Source organism: Sceloporus undulatus, chromosome 2 (genome assembly GCF_019175285.1).
Source record: "Sceloporus undulatus isolate JIND9_A2432 ecotype Alabama chromosome 2, SceUnd_v1.1, whole genome shotgun sequence".
In the NCBI taxonomy this organism is placed as follows: domain Eukaryota; kingdom Metazoa; phylum Chordata; class Lepidosauria; order Squamata; family Phrynosomatidae; genus Sceloporus; species Sceloporus undulatus.
In genome coordinates, this window is record NC_056523.1 from 76,632,830 (window position 1) to 76,652,764 (window position 19,935).

Consider the following 19,935-nt stretch of genomic DNA (forward strand, 5'->3'; position numbering starts at 1 on the left):
AAGGTGTTAAAGCTATACAAAGCCAGCATAGTGTCATGGTTTGAGTGTTGGACTGGGGCTCTGGAAACCCCACTGGGTGACCTTGGGCAAGTCACACATTCTTGGCATCAGAGGGAGGCAATGGCAAACTCCTCTGGACAAGTCTTGTCAAGAAAACCCTGTGATAGGGTCACCTTAGGGTTCAGGCAGAGCCTGGTGGAAAAACAATGATTTAAGTTTTTAAACCATGCACTGACCTTGGGCATGTCATACTCTCCAAGCCTTTGAGGAAGGCAATGGCAAGCCTCCCCTAAATAAATATTTTAGGGAGTTGAAAAAGGGGCAGCAAATGGCTACTTCTGTCATTTCCAACTTATGATGATCCTAATGCTAACCTATAATGTTTTTTTCTTGGAAAGTTTCTTCAGAGGGAGGTTGTCATTGCCATCTTCTGAGGCTGAGAGACTGTGACTTGCCTATGGTCACCCAGTGGGTTTCCATGGCTGAGCAGGGATTTTAACCTTGGTCTCCAGAGTCATAGGACTTTATCACACAGGAGGCAAACATCCTCCTCCCATCATTAAATCTTCATTAAATCATGTTAATCACACCACAGGAGGAAAGATTATCACACACCCATGCGCTTATCCCATTCTTGTCCCATCATTCGGTATTAACGGAAACTCCCCTTAATACCAAATGACATGTTCATTACTGTTTACGGATGGGACAAGAATGCAATCAGTGCGTGGGGATGTAATAATCTTCCTCCTGATTGTGCAATTAACATGATTTAATGATGGGAGGAGACACTTGCTTCCTCTGAGTGACAATTTAGCAAGTCCAATATTCAAACTACTGTCTCTCTTCTTTAATTTGTAATTGTTATTGGTTTTGGGATTGTTGTATTTTTACTGACAGGGAGGGGAAAAGAAATTGTGAGATTTTCTTCCTAATGGGTCATATGCCTTTGGTTAGCTTTGGGATCTGTGCACTTTAACACTGGAGAAGGGTGTTGGTCATTTGCTGCTCTTCCTCAAGCAGCAAAATTTGTTGGGTTGTGCCAGTCAGTGTAAACAGAAACACTGGGATTGAGTACTTCATTTAGTGACAGTGGAGGAGCATGCTCATGATCCATCCGTCTAGTTCATCTTTCTCATTTTTACTAATTTATTTACATGCACAAACACACACACATGTGTAAGTCTTCCCCAGAGTAGCTTAACCATTTGGTGAACAACTCAGCCTACCTACCACCGGGCAGATCTGGTATAAACAGGCCATCACATCCCCCTATCATCACTCTTGAGCTAGCCCAGGAAGACAAACAACCTTGGGACTCTCTGTTTTCCTGCCCTTTTGCCCTGATGTATATAACAGGCTGAATATTGAGAGCTGTTGACAGGGGGAGAAAAGAAGACTGAGATCAGTGACAGAGAGAAATGTCACACTACTACCCCCTCGCCTCAGCCAGCAGGCTAAGCTTGCCCACCAGCTGTTTTCCAAGTCATCTTCTTTGCAATTCGTTTTTGCTCACTAGAGAACAAGGTCCTGGTCTCTCAGTCCCATCTGTATCAGGCTTGTGGAGCTTAACTCTGAAGCAAAAACTAGGGGTCAGATGGGGACTGTCACAGTACCACACTACTTTGTTGTTCTTGTGTGCCTTCAAGTCATTTTTTACTTATGGTGACCCTAAGGTGACCCTATCACAAAGTTTTCTTGGCAAGTTTCTTCAGAGGGGGTTTGCCACTGTTACCCTCTGAGTCTAAGAGAGTGTGACTTCCCCAGGGTCACCCAGTGGATTTACATGGCTGAGCCAGGATTCAAACTCTGTTCTCTAGTGTCATGGTTCAATGCTCAAACCACTATACCATTCTGGCACTATACCAAGTGTTAAATTCTTGGTTCTGCTAAGGGATCAGTGGTGATGTCTCTGTATCATTGGGCTATTCTGCTGCATCTGGGACATTCCACTTCACCTCCTGCAAATGGGGTTGAAGGAGAGGGGATACCATCAACCCCAGAGGAGGTGGCATGTCAGCAACTCTGGGGATGATGGTGTCCCCTCTCCTCCAACTCCATCTGCAAGAGTCATAGTGGAATGCAGTGGTGAGAAAAAGTGGAAACCGTTGAAAGGGCTTGGAACAGGTTGTCAGATGTTATATTTATTTTCTGCTTTTCTTCCAAGGAATTCAACAAGGCATACAGGTCTTCCTCTGCATTTACATCCTCACAACAACCCTGTGACGTAGATTGAGGCAGAGGTTTGGGTGAGAGAGACTGTTTCAGGGTGATTGAGTGAGCTGCATTTGAACCCAGGTCTCACCAATCTTCATCTAGTACTCAGACCCCCCATCAGGATGGTTCTAACCTGGTGTGTTTTGTGTGATGTCTGTTTTTGACAGGTGTATTTGTCCCTCTACACCAGTGGTTTTCAACCTTCCTAATGCTGTGATCCTTTAATACAGTCCCTCATGTGGTGGTGACACCCAACTATAAATTGTGTGTTATGTATAAATATGTGTTTTCTGATTGTCTTAGGTGACCTCTGTGAAAGGGTCGTTCGACCCCCAAAGGGGACACGACCCACAGGTTGAGAACAGCAGCTCTACACCCCTTTTCTTCTTTTTCAGTCATTTTATTCTTCTGCTGTTTTTTTATTTTATTTTAAACCTGTGTGGGTGATGGGAAGGGGGGTAAACTGGTGGGAAATGAAGGGAGAGGGTGGTTGGAGGTTGTTTATTTATGCACATCAATGAAAAAAAGAGGTTAAATAAAATGGTAATAACAAAGAAGAACACTGTGATACACGTAGCTATTGTGCTCACATTGTTTCAGGCTGCTCCACAACCCAAATGTCTTCCCATAAAATCCTTTGTTCCAGCAATCCTGGACCAACTATTCATCACTCTCTAGGCCTCAATTTCCTCTGAAGAGAATAAACACTGTAACTCAGGGGCAGAGCTGATCCAGTTCATATAGGTGGATTTCAGACAGGCTGAAGGGGGAAGAGATCATCTTCTCAAAATGCAAAGGGTTCCAGGTTTGGCCCTTGGCTCTCAGAAACACTTGGGAACCACTAACTGCACAGGGAAGTCTCCTCAGACTGATGCTCCTCAGATGTGATGGACTTTTTGTTGTGTGCCTTCAACTCATTTATGACTTATGGTCACACTAAGTTTAACCCATCACAGAATTTCCTTGGTTGAGATTTGTTCAGAGAGAGTTTGCCATTGCCTTTCTCTAAGGCTTTGAGACAGTGACTTGCCCAAGCTTACCCAGTGGGTTTCCATGCCTGAACACAGACTCCCAGAGTCTTACTCCAACCACTGCACCACTCTGGCTCTCTCCATGTTGGACTATAACTCCCATTATCTCTAGCCAAGAAGCCTATGGTGCTGGTGGAAATTATAGTCCAACACTATCAGATTGGGGGAGGGTGCTGTAAACAATATTGAGCTAAATGTACCAGTGGTGTGATTATTTCTAGCCTTCCTAGTTCTTCCTTTTATTTCTTTTGAGTGGGAGCAGTGCTTATGTAAAGTGGCTTTGGATTACATGCATACATCTCAGAACACTCTTGCTTGGCTCTGTTCTTGGCTTCTACTCAGCACACAAATAATTAACCTTGGTTGGGAAGTCATTGTGACCCCCATAATCCTTTTTTCCCAGGCTACTGTACCCGGTCAAAGTGCCAATAGCAATCCCCAGCAGCACAGTGCCCTACTGTCCTTGGAGGGGTGGCAGCCCATTGCATCTAACAGGAAGGGAAGGAAACAAAAAAGGGAAAGGAAGACCTCCTATCTCTTCAGCCTTTGTCTGATGAAAGAGGGATAATCCAGCTATATGAACTGTACCATCCACAACCACTGTGAGGATGGGAGTGACCTGAAGCAAGGAGCTATGGACAGTGAGCACCAGAAGTATTGAAACAGTACATCCAGTGTGCAAATTGCAGGTTTACTCTCCATCCTAGAGTCTTCCAACTTATTGGGAACAGAGCAATCCTTGCTTATGCCTTCTATGCATCTAGAGCTGGAGTAGTCATGCATAGTCCCCCAAATGGTGTTGCAACTAATTCTTAGGTCCAGTGGAAAAAATAAGAGATCAGCTGTTGAACCATAACAAATTTACTGATAACTTCTTAATCCAGTCCAGTTATTTTTCTGGTTCGTGTGGCCTCCTTACAGAAAATCATTCTAATCCAAGTTATCTGGGGACAATAACTTTCCCACAGATAAAGAAAGCATTTACTGAATTGCAGCTCCAGACAATGTCAAGTGCATTATTGACTGGTAGATATCTTAAAACCCCTATGGCTCAGAGGAACATGTGTATGGAGCTGGCAGTAAGTGAGGATTTCCTTTATTATCTCTTTTCTTGCCACCTGTACAATTTCCCCAGACAGATTTTTTTTCTTACTATCTGACAGTTTTGGTGGATAGGTCAAATATACTACTTTTCCTGAGGGGTGATGATAGTTGGTTGTCCGATAAGGTAATCTGCTTTGCCCTTGCTGCAAAGGAAGAGCCTAATGAAAGTTCATCAGACTGCATATTCTAAACTATTTATCTCACTGAATTGCTTTGTATTAGCATATATGTTAACTGGGCTGTTTCAAAGTCACCCGGATGACTGTTGTTTTAAAGCTGTGGAAGCCAACATTTGTAAACAATTCTATATTGCATATATTGCATATGTGTCTTTCGTGTATGTATAAATGCATGTAATGTTTCTATATCTACTGTATCTTAAAGACATTTTATCTGTTTGCTTTTCTGTATCATTACTATGTATGTTTTCAGTGATCTTTGGTCACAAGCAATTGACTGCTAGCTAGCACAGTCAGTGGGGAAGAATCAGTAGAGTTGCCAACTAATGGTAGCTGGAAGGCCTACCATTTGTCCAGCCCTATTATAGAGTGCTGGTGTATGAAGCTATTCTATGGCCTGAAACAGCTTGCAGGCAGAGACCAGCCAACATTTAACAGGGATACTGATGCCCTTTGATGCCCTTCAGCCTTATTTTCTCCAAACACTCTCAAGGGGAACATTTGTCTCTCCCAGCTCTATAGTTTCATCTGGCCATTTTGAAGGGAAATGGGAATTCAGTGATTGCTCTCCAAAGCCAAGTAAGAAGAAACCCAACAGTTCACTAAAGCTCGTGTTTCCATGGCTTGACCCAGAGCTGCTCCTTCCCAGGATGAGTTATAGCCAAGGTGCCTAAGACTACACTCCCACTGGTGGCCCACAGCTATCAAGGAGGAACATCTAAGTGTGTTCTGGTTCATCTCTGCTCCTGCCAAAGGACTGTGGGAACCTTTCTCTTATCTCCTAGAAGGTCAGGATGGGTCATAGCCCAGCAGGAATCTCTTAAGTGCACCAACCGGTCCTTCCACATCAACTTACCCTCTGCCCCCATAGCAGTGGGAAGGGAGGGCTCACAGGGTTGGGACACAATGGTAAGGCAGACTGAGGATAAAGAACTTTGTTTACCCCAAGTAAAAGGAGTCATGCCTGCAAGATGCTCAGCAAATCTTTAATAGGAAGGAAAGGTCATGAGTGAATGAGGGAGAGGGAAGCTCCCTCAGCAATACAGGCGTAAAATCTCAACAGGCTACTACTGTGTTCACTCTAGAGACCACTGACTTGCATCACATTTCCCAATTCTTCATCTCTCTTTCACTTTGTCCTCTGGCCCAGGTACAGTATGAGCTGAGCAGGGGATTATTCCTCACCCACCTTCCAGCACTTCCCATCCTAATGGGCTACTTACATTGATGTCTTTGCCTGCCCAATTGCATTCTTCTCTCCAGTCCACATGTGCAGGCCAGTAAATCTGTGGGAGGAAAATACAAAGCAAATCATTCAGATCACACACACACAAATGGAGACTTCCAGAGCTGTCGTCCACCTCATTTAGGTTTAGTCAAATGCTATACAAGTCCTGTTAGGATAGACCTCCCAACACACCTACCCCTGCTGCCTGTAATGTAATGCAAAGTAACACTTCTGTATTCCCTTCGTCAGGGATGGCTGTCTCTATGCTATTTAACCTGTGTAGCAAGATGGGGCACAGAACAGTGTACAACCACTACAGTGGGTAGGCATCATGTGTATTGTTGAACCGCAAGGCTGATGTTGCAAGATCACGACTAAGCTGGTGAATACTTTGCATAACAAGGGTCACACCAATTGATTTGCTTCAATAGACTATTGATTAATTTATATATGTATGAGTCACCTTTTAGCAATAAGACTAGCCAGATGTTAGAAACAAATGTTAGAACAATTTTAACTATAAAAAAGATTAGGAACAGCAGAAATAAACTCTCCAGAGGGATAAAGTAAGATCAGTTTTGGCCCTTGCCAACCCCACTCCCAGCAATTAAAGCTATGCCTTTATCATTCACCTGAAATGGACAGCCCAATCTCCTAAGAAGAGAATTCCACAACAGGTACACCCCTGTGCCTCCTCTTCCCCTGCCCTCCCATTTCTCTGTGTGCCCTGCAAAATGGCCAGAGAGGGCATGATAGATTCCCCACCATGGCTGTATACAGTCGGCCCTTCTTATACACGGAATTTTTATACACGGATTTAAGCATACACGGTTTGAAAATGTTCCAAAAAAATATACATTTACCTTGATTTTCCATTTTTTATAAGGGACACCATTTTGCTATGTCATTATACTTAATGGGACTTGAGCATACACAGATTTTGTTATACACGGGGGATCTTGGAACCAAACCCCAGCGTATAACAAGGATCCACTGTACTATTGGATGTTTTCTGTAGCTTGAAAAATTAAATTTTTCAGTCACAATTCCCAGAATCATCCAGTGTACATGGCCAGTGGTGATAGCGGCTATGGTATTCTGTGAGTTGTATTCCAAAAAGCCAACTTTCCCAAGGTCTAGCTTATACACTACAGTAGTGTTGGGGGGGGGGCGGCGCTCTACCAGCCTCCTACATAAGATAGCTTGGGAAGCACTGGTGTATAAGTCATTTGCTGTGAATGGCACCTCACTTCACCAACTGTGGGAGCATGGCTGTTTATGCTACAGAAACCAAATATGAGTCACAAGATCAGATATTTCGCCATCTGCCTTGCTCCATGTCAAAGAAGCAAAGGGCAAAGCTGAGAATCATGTTCTGCTGTCTTCCAGCCTTATATGACATACACACACACACACACACACACACACACAACACCCCAAGACCAGAAAATCCCTTCAGAAGCAGGGGGTTGATGGAGGTGGCTCCATTGTGTCCCAAGGATGTTTCTCCTGCTAGGCTGGGAATGCAGTCTCTGTCCATAGCACAGCAGTAAGGGCACCAGCAGACTCAAGCCAGCCATTAAACAGGGAAGTTTATTATTTAAGATTTCACGGAGGAGTCTGGAATGCGGGACTTGTTGTCATGACAAGCAGAAAGCCCTTTCCTTATGGGAAAAGGAGCCCCTATAGACTCCAGGGCAGAGAAGAGAAAGAGAAAGACTAGATACAATCATCCAGCAAATTAAGGGTGGTTTACAATAAAAAGTTTGAATTTGAGAGGTAATATTTTAGACATATCATGAGACGACATGACTCACTGGAAAAAATGATAACATCTGGTAAAGTGGAAGGAAGTAAGAAAAAAGGAATACTACAGTACGGATGGTTCAGTTCAATAAGTGAAGCCAAGAACCTGCTGGTGCTTTTGGATCTCCCAGCAGTGTTTAATAGTAACCTTCTGGACTACCTGGGGGATTTAGGAATTGGAGGCACTGTGCTCCAGTGGTTCTGGTTCTGTCTCTCAGGCAGGTCCCAGATGGTGATGCTTGGGTATAGCTGCTCCTCAAAAAAGGAGCTGTTATATAGCCGCCTTGATTGCATTTTGTAGAGAAGTGGGATATTAATAATAATAATAATAATAATAATAATAATAATAATAATAAGGCATAGCACAAGGTGCCATCCTATCCTCAATGCTATTCAACATCTACAGTGTGCCCTTTTTTACGTGGGGGATCCATTCCAGACCCCCCGCATTAAAAAAAAAGTGTATGCTCGAGCCCCATTGAAGTAATGGGGCTTGTGCATGTGGTGGTGGCACAGCGGCACGCGCGCCACAGGCATGCACCCTATTAATCTAAATGGGACGTGCCACCCCTTGCGCCCCGTGTGTTCCCGCTCGGCTTTCAGCATATGATGAAAACTGTGTATAGTGCGTCCGCGTATGACGTGAGCGCACTGTACATGAAAATGCAGGAAGAGATCATCCCAAGGCATGGAGCAGGGTGATATTAGTATGTTGATGGCACTCAAATATATTTCTATATGCCTTCATACACAGCTTCAGCTGAATGAATGCCTGAAGGAGGTAATAAGCTGAATGAAGAAAAAACAAATTGAAACTGAATCCAGACAATACAAAGGTGCTTAATGTCAAGGGTCCTAACCTGGGTTTGGAGGTATGTCAACCAGTCATGGATACTCCCCTTCCTCAAAAGACTATGTTCGCAGCCTAGGAGTGCTTCCAGATCCATTGTTCCAAATGACAGTTCAAATAGAATGCAATGGCTAGGAGTGCTTATTATTAGCTGTGCCCCTTCCTAGAATTGGAAAACCTAAACATGGTAGTGCATGCACTGGTAACCTCAAGACTGGAATTTGCAATACACTGTACATTAGGCTACCTCTGTACCAAGTTCAAAAGCTTCAATCAATACAAAACACTGAAGCCTGATTGGTTACTAGAACAACCAGAAGTGATCATATCACACCAATACTAAACTCACTCCACTGGCTTTCAGTGATGGGCTGTGCAGACAGGTAGCTAAACGTTACTCTTTTTTGCCCCAGGAGTCCACGACAACCACACGCCACGGCTTCCGGAGGGACCAAAAAGAACCTGCTTCTGGGTGGGTTCTTTTGGCTTCCCAGAAGGGATGCCACAGGAGTGCTCGTGCGCTATGATGATGCCCCTTGTGCGCAGCGCTGTTTGGGCATTGTGCTTAATAAGTATCATCATGGTGCATGCCATGTAAATGGGCACACATTAAGATGGTGATTGGGGTGTTTATCACACTATACTCTTATAGTGCTACTATTCCACTTTGACTGCTCTAGCTGCCTCCTGTTGCATTCTGGGATTTGCAGTTTTAAGGAGGGGTATTTAGAATTCTCAGGCAGAGAACTTTTCTGCCTGAGAATTCTAAATACCCCTCCTTAAAACTGCCAATACCAGAATGCAACAGGAGGCAGCTAGAGCAGTCAAAGTAGAATAGTAGCACTATAAGTGTATAGTGTGATAAACATCTGGGTGACATGGTGAGCACTCGGAGCGTCTGGATGCTCAGCCCTCACCATGCCTACAGGCCGGCACAAAGCGTCAGTCTGTAGAGTCCCTGTGTTTTCAGGCAAGGTACAAAATGATGGTTATTACCTTTAAAGCCCTACATAGTTTGGGTCCAGGATACTTATAGGATTGCCTCCTCCTGTATAATTTGCCCCACTCAGGTTCTCTGGTGGACATTTCCTCAGTCAGCCAGAATTAGGTTGGCAACTGTCAGTCAGCGGACTTTTTCTTCAGCCACCCTAGACTGTGGAATGACCTTCCGACACATTTAATAGCTGAATATGCTATCTGAATTTAAAATGGCATTAAAGAGCAATCTCTTATCCAGATAATTTTTAAATTGTGAAATCTAAATGATGAATTTTTAATCTGGATTGTTTTAGTACGTGCACATCTTATTTGTCCTTCATGTCTCAGGGAACAGTAACCAGCAATCCACTGCAGCACTCTCATGCTATGCCCATCACAGCCTTCCGAGAGGCATTTTCACATCACTTCCTGAAATCAGAGGGAAAACTCTGTACAGAAAAATTGTGCTTCCCAGTTCAGCAGAGGAAGGTGAGAGATCAAGAAGTCAATTCTTAATAAGGCAGAGGTGGGAATCATATGGACCTCCGGATGTTTTTGGGCTGCAACTTCCAGCATTCATCTCCACTGCAGTCCAATAACATCCCCACATAATTCTCACCCCAGGAAAAAAGTGTGTGTGGTTTAGGTAAGGGGGGTGGGCTGCAGTTCAGAGACTACAGATTACCTTCTTGTCCTGCTTGCTGATATTGTCTAGGCTGAGGGATGCCAGATAGTTTTTGCCACCCACAAAAAGCCGTCCTCTCTCTTCATCCAGCAGCAACGAGTCATAGCAGCAGGAGTGCTCCAACTCATAGGTGCGCAGTCCATGGCGCCCCCGCAGTTCTGGAGGGAAAAAGGACAGAAGGAGGATGTTGGCAATTGCCAAGCACAGAGGAATCTGCATTTTAAGCAACTTGTAGTTTGTGTTCTTAGAAAAGGCAAGCCAGGGAGAATTAGCCGACCAAAAGGAGCATACTCAAGCCAAACACATGAAATGCAAACAATTCATGACTATTTTATGCTTTTGTAATTGGTTTTAATGGTTACAACGTCTTTTGCCTACAGGAACAGAAAGGAGAGTAATAAATGTTAACATAAACAAACAAAACCAAAGACTGTTAATGGTGTCCATTCCCACATGAGAGCATTCCAAGAGCCACCCAGATGTCTAAAAGAAAGTGAGTGTCCTTGTGCAAACTTCTATCATTCTTGTTTGCTGTTGTTGTCTACCTTCAAGTCATTTCTGATTTATGGCGATCCTGAGGTTTTTCTGGCAAGATTTGTTCAGAGAGGTTTTTTCATCTGTTTCCTTCTGAGGCTGAGAGAAGAGTGTGATTTGCTTAAGGTCACCCAGTGGGTTTACATGTCAGATAAGGGATTTGAACCCTGGTCTCCAGGGTTGAAGTCCAACACTGCACCATGCTGGCTGTACTGCAGTGAAAACAGCAAACAATCTGCTACTTTGACCACCAAGTTGGTGGGGAAAAGGTAAGAAATTACTGTATCACCATTCTCTGAAAGCTAAGTCAATTTAAGAAGGTAACTGGCTGGCTAAAGTGTGATTTGCCCCATAACAGTCTCTGGTTCCTAAACAATGAGTGCAAGCTGCTCCTACTCCATCCATGTGGCTGGAATACTGCTACAGCTGACAGGAGAATGTGTTACCAGTTGTGGCTCTACAGGTGACCTTTATGTGACCCTGGCCAAACTAAGGCCTCTTTTGTTTCACGCCTTTTTGTTTCTTCAGGCCATAGGTTTCTCAGGGCAACCATTAAACAACTTTGCTAACTATGGCCCAGTACAGACGGGCAATTAGCAAGTTCCTGCCAGCGAACTAGGGCTAGATGAGGCTGGGCATTTACACGCCCAGCAGCCCTAGTCTGCAAGGAGGCCACCATCTTTGCTCACCCTCCTCTACACGGGCAGCGCCATGATGGCACGAGTGTGGCGCAGCACCCAAATTGTGCTGGCCAGAAGTGGTGAGATTGGGGCGTGCGAGCGCGCCAATCCCGCCCCTTCCAGAAAGCTGCTTTTGGCAGCTTCTTTTTGCTACCAAAAGGGAGCGCATTGTTGCAGCACCTTTTGGTTGCTGCGACAACGATTCAGAGCAAAAACGGGCAGCACGGAGCCGCTTGTCTGTTGAGCCCCTATGAATCCTAAAATGTGGACCCTCCTCTAAATTTGTACCAAAAATTTATAACTGTTTTGCAATGTTTTGCGACAAAACCCTCACATTTTGCAACACCCACAAAATGTAATGGATGTCTCAAATCAGGGTTCCTAGTACCCCCTCATCTAACATTATCCACTTCACTCCAAACCACCAAAGTTTTGAAATTATTTTGCAGTGTTCTGCAACCAATACCCCATGACTGAGAACAGACACCTCAACTTGAGGTTTCTAGTGAACATCCCAAATACAACATTGCCTGATTTGCTCTAAACCTGTGTCAAACTTTTGCAGTAGCCTTGCAACATTTTTGCCATTAAAAACTCTAAGTTCTACAAAGTTCCCTTAAGTCCCTGTTAAGTCTCTGCCATTTTGCTGAACCCAGCAGGGCAGGCTTCTTCAGTCAATGAAACCATGATCATTCTGTCATTATATATGTATGCAGAAAGGAATGCCCAATATCTTGGATTAGCAGAGGCCTTCCATCTGCAAATGGGATGTTAGCAAAATAAACACAGATAAACACAGGCCATTCAACATTCCATATTGAATGTTGTCACCCCCGTGACAATGGAAAAACTGCAAATAAAAAAAACCAATATGTTTTTACCTGAAAGAACACTTCTATAGGAATTTCTAGGTTCCCCAGTGCCACTCTACAGTCAATATCTGCTTGACTTTGACCATAGAATCACGCTGGAGGACCTACAAATGACTAGAGAAATGTTTTCTCTCAGAAGTCCTCCAGCACAATTCTATGGTCAATTTCCAACATAGTTGTGCTAGAGGACCTAGAGATTCCTAAAGAGAACATATTAATCAAATCCACAAATAATCAAATCCACAAAAGTCAAGGCCTCAGATGTAGAGGGCTGAATGTAGTCCATTCTTTTATACACAAAGTTTTGCATATTTAAAATTGCCCACTGCTTACAAGGTTTTAAATGACAAAGAAATAAAAACACATTTCCTTGAAAAATCTGAAAACTAAAACTGGCCCTTTCCCCAGCATCCACTGCATAGCATTGAACAGAACAAGTCTCTTGCACCTGAGCTCTTAAGAGGCCAGTGTGGGGAAGCCTCTATGCACCAGTGAAGGGTGCCATTGGGAAACACAGGCAGTGGCAGCCATGATCTGGAGACTCTTGCATACTATTCACAAGCTGCAGGTTTGGGATAAATACACTCCAAGGAACTTATCACATGGGAGGAAAAAGGGAAAGAGAGAGGCATAATCCTGGTTAAATCACACGTAGGGTTGCCATAAGGCAGGACCTCCAAACTGGGACAAATGTAGGACAAATGTAGGGCAACATTTTCAAATGTAGGACACGTTTTTTAAAATGGAGGACACATGAAAAATTGATTTTTAAAATTTTTTTTAATATAAATGCATGTTTCTTAGGCATGCTCAAAATGGAAGGCATTCTGGCATTATTCCTAGACAGAAGGCTGAAATGTACTTCTCTTTCTGGCCAAACACCCCCCCCCCCATTCTACAAGTACATTTCCCACTCCCAAGCAGGCATAGCATTTGCAAGACCACAGGCAGACCCTTGTACCATTGCAAACTACATTTCCCACTTCCAAGCAGGCATAGCATTTGCATAGACCACAGGCAGACCCTTGTGCCATTGCAAACTACATTTCCCACTTCCAAGCAGGCATAGCATTTGCAAGACCACAGGCAGACCCTTGTGCCATTGCAAACTACATTTCCCACTTCCAAGCAGGCATAGCATTTGCAAGATCACAGGCAGTCCTTTGTGCCATTGAAAACTACATTTCTCACTCCCAAGCCTTCTTAGGAATTCCCCCTTCCACCTTTTCCTTGCCCCCTCCAACCCCCCCAAACCCCTCGCCCCCTCTTTTCCCCAGGTATGTCTCAACTTAGGAGGGATTTATGAGACAGATCCAAAGCCTTTTTTCTTTTCTAATGGGGGCAAAGCCTTGAGAAGCCCTGGACCCCTGAGAAGAAGAGGAGGGGGGCTTAGAGAGAGGAAGAAAGAGTAAAAGAAGATGAGGAGGGGGAAGAAAGGAAGAAAAAGGAGAGGAGGAAGAGGAGGAGAAGAAAAAAAACGGAATAACAAGAAGAACAGAAGGAGGGGAAAGAGAAAGAGGAAAGAGGGGAAGAACAAAAAGCAACTTGCCTGCAAAGCCCTCTCCGCTTGGAAATTTGGAGCATGCCCAAATAAGGAAGCAGAGGGCTGGCCAATAGAGGCAGGGCAGTGCAGCAGACCCCGCCCCTGCTGGGTTCAGTCCTCCTGCTGCTGCTCCAGGCATGTTTCATAGGCAGCACTCTATAGAAGGCAGGCAGCAGCCCTGGGAGCTCAGAGTTGGGCAGCCACCCGGGGGCGGGGTCGGGACCGGGCACGCCCCCCAGGGGGCGGGAAAGTCCCACCCACCACCGTGAAATGGCAACCCTAATCACACGGAAGATTTCCAAACAACATCACGCTTATCCCGGATGTTGCCTGTGAATAATCCAGCATGCTCCTGCAACGAACGATTCATGGGGAGCTCCCACAAATGTTTTTTAATAGTGTAACTGAAGTGTGATTGTGAGAGTGAGACAGTCTATCACACTTCATTAGTGCTATTGCAGAAGCAACTAGGGATACCCAGAATGCATTGTGGTGGAGGCAATCCATTCTCATAACCAGGATCAGTTTTGCAGTGGATTTCACTCTTCTTTCGAGGTGTGGGGCATAATTTTGTCTTCACTGGATGAAAACAATGTGCTGAAGTAATAAATTTTATTTTGCTGTCTTTATTCTGTGCAGCCTGGAAAAATGATTTGCAGACATGCGCCGTTGCGCCAAAACAGCGCATGCGTGAAATGACTGATTATAGTGTATTAACTATTCATTTACAGGTGTGTGTGAATGCAATTGTGATATTAAATGCTAATCACATGAATGTGTGACTGCAAAACTATTGAGCACTATAGCGCTAGCATTGCTTTTTATTTATATTTTTGCGATTATTGCTGAATTGGCTGTGGTGTGATAATCTCCCATGTGTGTAGTGTGTGGAAAGGTGAAAAAGAGGGTCCAGGATGTTTTGCAGTTTTCCCATTCTCCACTCCCAATCCAATCTCTGTCCTACATTGGATGCTCTCCCTTGCAGACACCCACCTTTTAAGCTGCCTCCCCATTGGTCCCACCAGCTTTAACAGGTTACCAGCCTCACCAGCAGTATGACATTAATCTCCCAGCACAACAGGCATCTGCACAGAGAAAGGGTCTTTTCTCTGCCCATGGAGCCTAATCTGCTTTCTGCAGCAGGAACAAATAAACCATTGTGGGGGAAGGAAAAGAGAATGGCTGGCAGGGGAGCAATCTACCCACTAATGAGCTGTTGCCCGTGAGGGTGCACAGAGTCCACAGGGAAGTCACTGTCTGGTCAGCTCCACTGGCTTGAAAGCACTGGATTTCAGAACCTTCAGATCTAGAGGCACCAGAACCTAACCCCTTTGGACTAGAATTCCCAGAACATGGCTATGGCCATGATGGCTGGGTGATCTAGGAACTATAACCCAGAAAAGTTTCATTTTTCCCCCTGAGTTTAATATTTTTATTTCATTTTTCTTGTAGAACATATAAATCAAATTGTTCCATCCACAAATTAACTGATTATATTATTTTACACTCTTTTTAACACTGATAGTCATTTTGTTCAATCATTCTAACTCCAAAGTATATTTAATTTTTCCCGTTTCTTTTTATATTGTTGCATTGTTTTCCCATTGATGAGCATCATCAGTTTGTCCATTATTGCTAATTTGTTTATTTTTATTTTCCAATCTTTAATTGAGGGGACAGCCTGTTCCTCCCAATAGTTTGCATAAATTATGTGTGCTGCCATTATCATATATAATAAAATGTTTTCCCCTCATAATTAGTCTTTTAATTCATCTAATATTTAATGAAAATAATTCTGGGCTCATCTTGAATTTCTTTTGTAATGTGTCTGATATATTTTTATGAATTTTTTCCCAATGTTTTTTGGCTTGCCACCACATATGATACAGCATTCAATTTAGTTCTTCACATTTCCAACAATTGTTCCTGCTCTTATTCTGAATGTTTGCGAGTCTCAATGGTGTGATGTACCATCTATAAAATAGCTTATAATAATTTTCTTTGAGTTATTGCATTTGGTGAATTTTAGATTGTGTTTCCAGATACACCCAACTTTTTAATGGAACTGGCTTTCCTATATTTTGCACTCACTTTATTCTATTTTCCTTGATTGTTTCTTCTTTTAACTCTCTATATAAAAGTATCTTATAGATTTTCATTATCACATGTTTTTTCCCCTTGTGTTAGGATTCCCCCCCCCCCAATTTTCTGGGTTCACTTTCAATTCCTTGGATCTTAATATCTTTCTTGAAGTTTTCTGAGATTTGTCAATGGAACAGCCAGTGGACTTCAATTCCTTCTCTCTGCATTTCTTCCTTTGTTTTTATTATTTCTCCTTTCTCTGTTTTAATTAACATATCATCATACCTAAGCCATTTTTTTTGTACAGACTCTCTCTTTCATGAAACGCTTCATGTGTAGAAGTCCATCTAGGAATCTTCATGTATAGATATTTTTTGTATTTTGTCCAGGTTTTGTACAATGTTTTTCTCACCAGGTGTTTATTAAATTCTTTGTTTGTTTTTGCTTTGTCATAGCATAGCAGGCATGCCATCCCTCTGCCATGTTGTCACTTTCTAGAGCTAATAGCCTTTTGTTTTCAAATGTGATCCACTCTTTTAGAGAATACACTTGCGTTATAGTATATTTGTAGGTTTGGCATGCCCAGCCCTCCTTTTTCCTTACAGTCTTGCAGCGCTGATGTTTATCCTTGGCTTTTTTCCTTGCCATATGACTTTTTTCAAGTCTTTTGTCCATTCATAGATATGATTAATGTGTTATCTCTAGGAATCTCTAAGTCTTACAGTGTGACTCTGCTGGAGGTTGACAAAAGAGTCATACTGGAGGACTTAAGAGTTTCCTAGAGCAAACACTCCTCTTTTACATTCTTCAGCACAATTCTATAGTCAGCTTCTACTGGATGTTGACTACAGAGTTGTGCTGGAGGTCCTAGAGATTCGAGGGCAGTGTGCTCTCAATTTTTTTTTAAAGAAGTGGTTTTTTTATTATTATTATTTGTGGCTTTCCCACTTTCACGGGGATCCTGTGCTCCTAGCCCCATTGAATGTGGAGGGCCCACTGTATTTGATTTGAGGGCAGAAGGCTAGCTCAGGAATACAAAGCAGGCTGTGTGACAGGTGTGCAGCTCTGCCCTTCAGCATTACAAAAACTGTGCCTTGATCTGCAACTTGAGGTAGCTGTCTTAGAGGCTTATTGCATGCATGTTAATTCATCTTACCTCTATACAGTTTAAAATTGAATTCAGGCAACATCTTGATGTTATCAGATGCTTTTTGCCATTGAATTTGCCATCCGAATACAGTCTGGGTCCATCCCTGCTTCCAGAGCCGCTCCTCCTGGCTCTTTTCGGATCTGGGAGTTTTCCGAGTTACGAAAATGGCTATTGTAGTAAATTCAGTGGTAAAAACTGTCTAATAACATCAGGATGCCACCCGAATTAAATTTTAAATGGGATAGAACTAAGCTGAATTAACATGCATGCAATAAGTTTGCATAAATTATGCAAAGGTTGGGATGGGCAAGATACTTTGCTTATGTCTGGACCAGAGATGGTAGAAGACCTTGAATTTCTTTAACTTAGAACTTACTTAGCTTATCTCTGATCTTTGTTGTCCTCCCCCCCCCCCCCAGCTATAATTTTCTAAAATTATTTATGCTATCAAGGGTCTAAAATCAAGGGAAGTCAAAACGCCACTCCTTTCTGCTTTGGTCAGGCCTCACCTGGAATACTGTGTCCCATTGGGGGCACCACAGTTCAAAAAGGATATTGACAAGCTGGAGCATGTCCAAAAGAGGGCGACTAAAATGGTGAAGGGTCTGGAAACTATGCCCTATGAGGAACGACTTGGGGAACTGGGGATGTTTAGCCTCAAGAAGAGATGGTTAAGAGGTAATATGATAGCCCTGTTTAAATATTTGAAGGGATGTCATATTGAGGATGAAGTAATTTTGTTTTCTGCTGCTCTAGAGAACAGGACACAAAACAGTGGATGCAAGCTACAGGAAAAGAGATTCCACCTCAACATTAGGAAGACCTTCTTGACAGTAAGAGCTGTTTGACAGTGTACCATGCTCCCTTGCAGAGTGGTGGTCTCCTTCTTTGGAGGTTTTAAAATAGAGGCTGGACAGCCATCTGTCAGGGATGCTTTGATTGAGAGTTCCTGTATGGCAGCGGGTTGGACTGGATGGCCCTTGTGGTCTTTTCCAACTCTATGATTCTATGATTCTATCCTGCTAATAAGGTACTGGCTTGTATTTCCAGGTTGGTCAAAGAGAAATAGCCAAAATGGAAATCCAGAATACCCCACCAACTTGTTCACTCATTCACATTAAATCATTGGTCACCTATAGTAAATGGTATGAAAACAAAGCCACCCTTTCTGCCCCATCTACTTTAAACAACCAATAGTTTTGTAATAAGGCAGAACAGAAATCTCAAGGGGAGGGTATATAATGTGGCCTATATATCTAGCTCAGTTCAGGGAGCAGTATCAAAAGAAACTGGGCAATTGCCCAGTCCTGCAATATAGGTTCATTGCCAAGGAGTGGGAGCCAGTGCCTTGACATACTGTGGCAGGGTGCTAATTTTCCAGTTCAAATTATATTTATGGCTGCATTTTCCCCAAGGTGAATTGTTCATCATAGTATGAAACCAAGTAACCTCAGCCATAACTTGTGTTTGTAGAGTGCAATCTATACACATGCAATTCCCTTCCACATAGAAATACGTGCAACAGCCCCAGGAAGCAGGGGAACTCTCTGTGTATGTCTATCCACAGCACTGGATAGGGATGGAATTCAGCACACTCTTCAAAGTGGGAAAAAGTTGTGCTGCCATGATATTTTATTGGCCTGCTATTAGTTACCATTACCATTCATATCCTATGCTTTACTCCAGTGATTTGAGTTCAAGGCAGCAATCCTCCTCCTTATTTTGATATCAAAACAATCCTGCAAGGTATGTTAGGCTGAAATATCATACTGGCACTTAGTGAAACTGATGCTTGCTCATCGTTAATCCTTACAATTCTGTGATGGAAATTAAATGACAGAGCACCACAGCCCCAAATTTGTTATCCAGTAAGCTTCAGAGAAAAGCAGCATAGTGTAAAGATCTGAGTGTTAGACTAGGACTCTGGGAGACCAGGGTTCGAATTGCCTCTCGGGCATGGAAACCCACTGGGTGACCTTGGGTAAGCCACGCTCTCTCAGGGTCAGAAAAAGGTAAGGGCAACCTCTTCTGAACAAATCTAAGTGGGGCTCACAGAAAAATTGAAAATAACCTGATAGGTTTGCCTTAGGTCGCCATAAGTCAGAAATGACTTGAAGGCACACAACAATAACAGGCTTCATGGCTGAAAGTAGACCTGAATTTTGTCCTGTATTCCGTAATCATCATAGCAGGCTTTCATTTCCCCCCCAATATTTTCCAGTTGCCATTCCTGATTTGAAAGGAGGTTTAATTGTCCCGCCCATGCAATTATCAATGAAAGCCTATCAGGACAGTGGCAAGCCCTACTGCAAATATGACTTGAATGAGCTCATGACTTTGACCTTAAACGGCTATCTACCTTTTTCAGTTTCCTCACGAATTGCCATGTTGCTCTGCACCTGATGAAACTGCAAAGCACCCATCTACCTGCGCAGTCATTCTACTAGTATGTTTACATTTCATTTCCATCCCAACCTCCCCCTCACGCTGTGTGGGAGAAGCACAAAAGAAAACATGGAGGGAAGGAGGAAGCCAGGCAAGAATGATTCAGGGGCAGAGGAAGGTAAGAGTACCTGTGAAAAACCTGGCTTTTAGTCACACTGACTCACGCAAACTAGTCTGGTTGGGCCTTTGTGATTTCTGTATCACTCATGAGAGCTCTATTAAGAATAAGGCATATCCATTCCTCCAACTGTCCTGGACTGGCAAAGACACTCTTGATTAACCCTCTGTCATCTCACTTTTTAGCTGCTTTTCAAAGGTCCTAATTTCTTCTATTCCCCGCTTCATTCTCTTTTGTTGTTGTTGTTAGTTGCCCTCAAGTCAATCTCCACTCAGTGTAGAGAGTTCATCCAAAGAAACAGGAGGAAATACAGAAAATTTTTTAGGCGAGAGTGATAGAAGATAAGGCTTCTATCAATGGCTTAGATTCTTCATAGCTACCCCTCCCATTTCTAATCTTCTTCTCATTTCTTGACTGCAGTCACCATTTCTTT

General features: G+C 43.2%; 1 protein-coding gene across 4 annotated transcripts in view; it reads right to left on the bottom strand.

Annotated features, from left to right (window-relative positions):
• SEMA3B (semaphorin 3B) overlaps window positions 1-19,935 on the bottom strand; it is a 108,575-nt gene that overhangs the window by 22,932 nt on the left and 65,708 nt on the right. For 3 of the 4 annotated variants that reach the window (XM_042451882.1, XM_042451884.1, XM_042451883.1), the window contains exons 3-4: window positions 10,079-10,236; window positions 5,755-5,817 (exon numbers count right to left, since the gene is read on the bottom strand). In XM_042451882.1, coding sequence (XP_042307816.1) covers window positions 5,755-5,817; window positions 10,079-10,236 — 221 coding nt within the window. Of the gene's footprint in view, window positions 1-5,754; window positions 5,818-10,078; window positions 10,237-16,945; window positions 17,003-19,935 lie in introns of those variants that run through there. The other variant, XM_042451885.1, reaches the window with a different exon arrangement.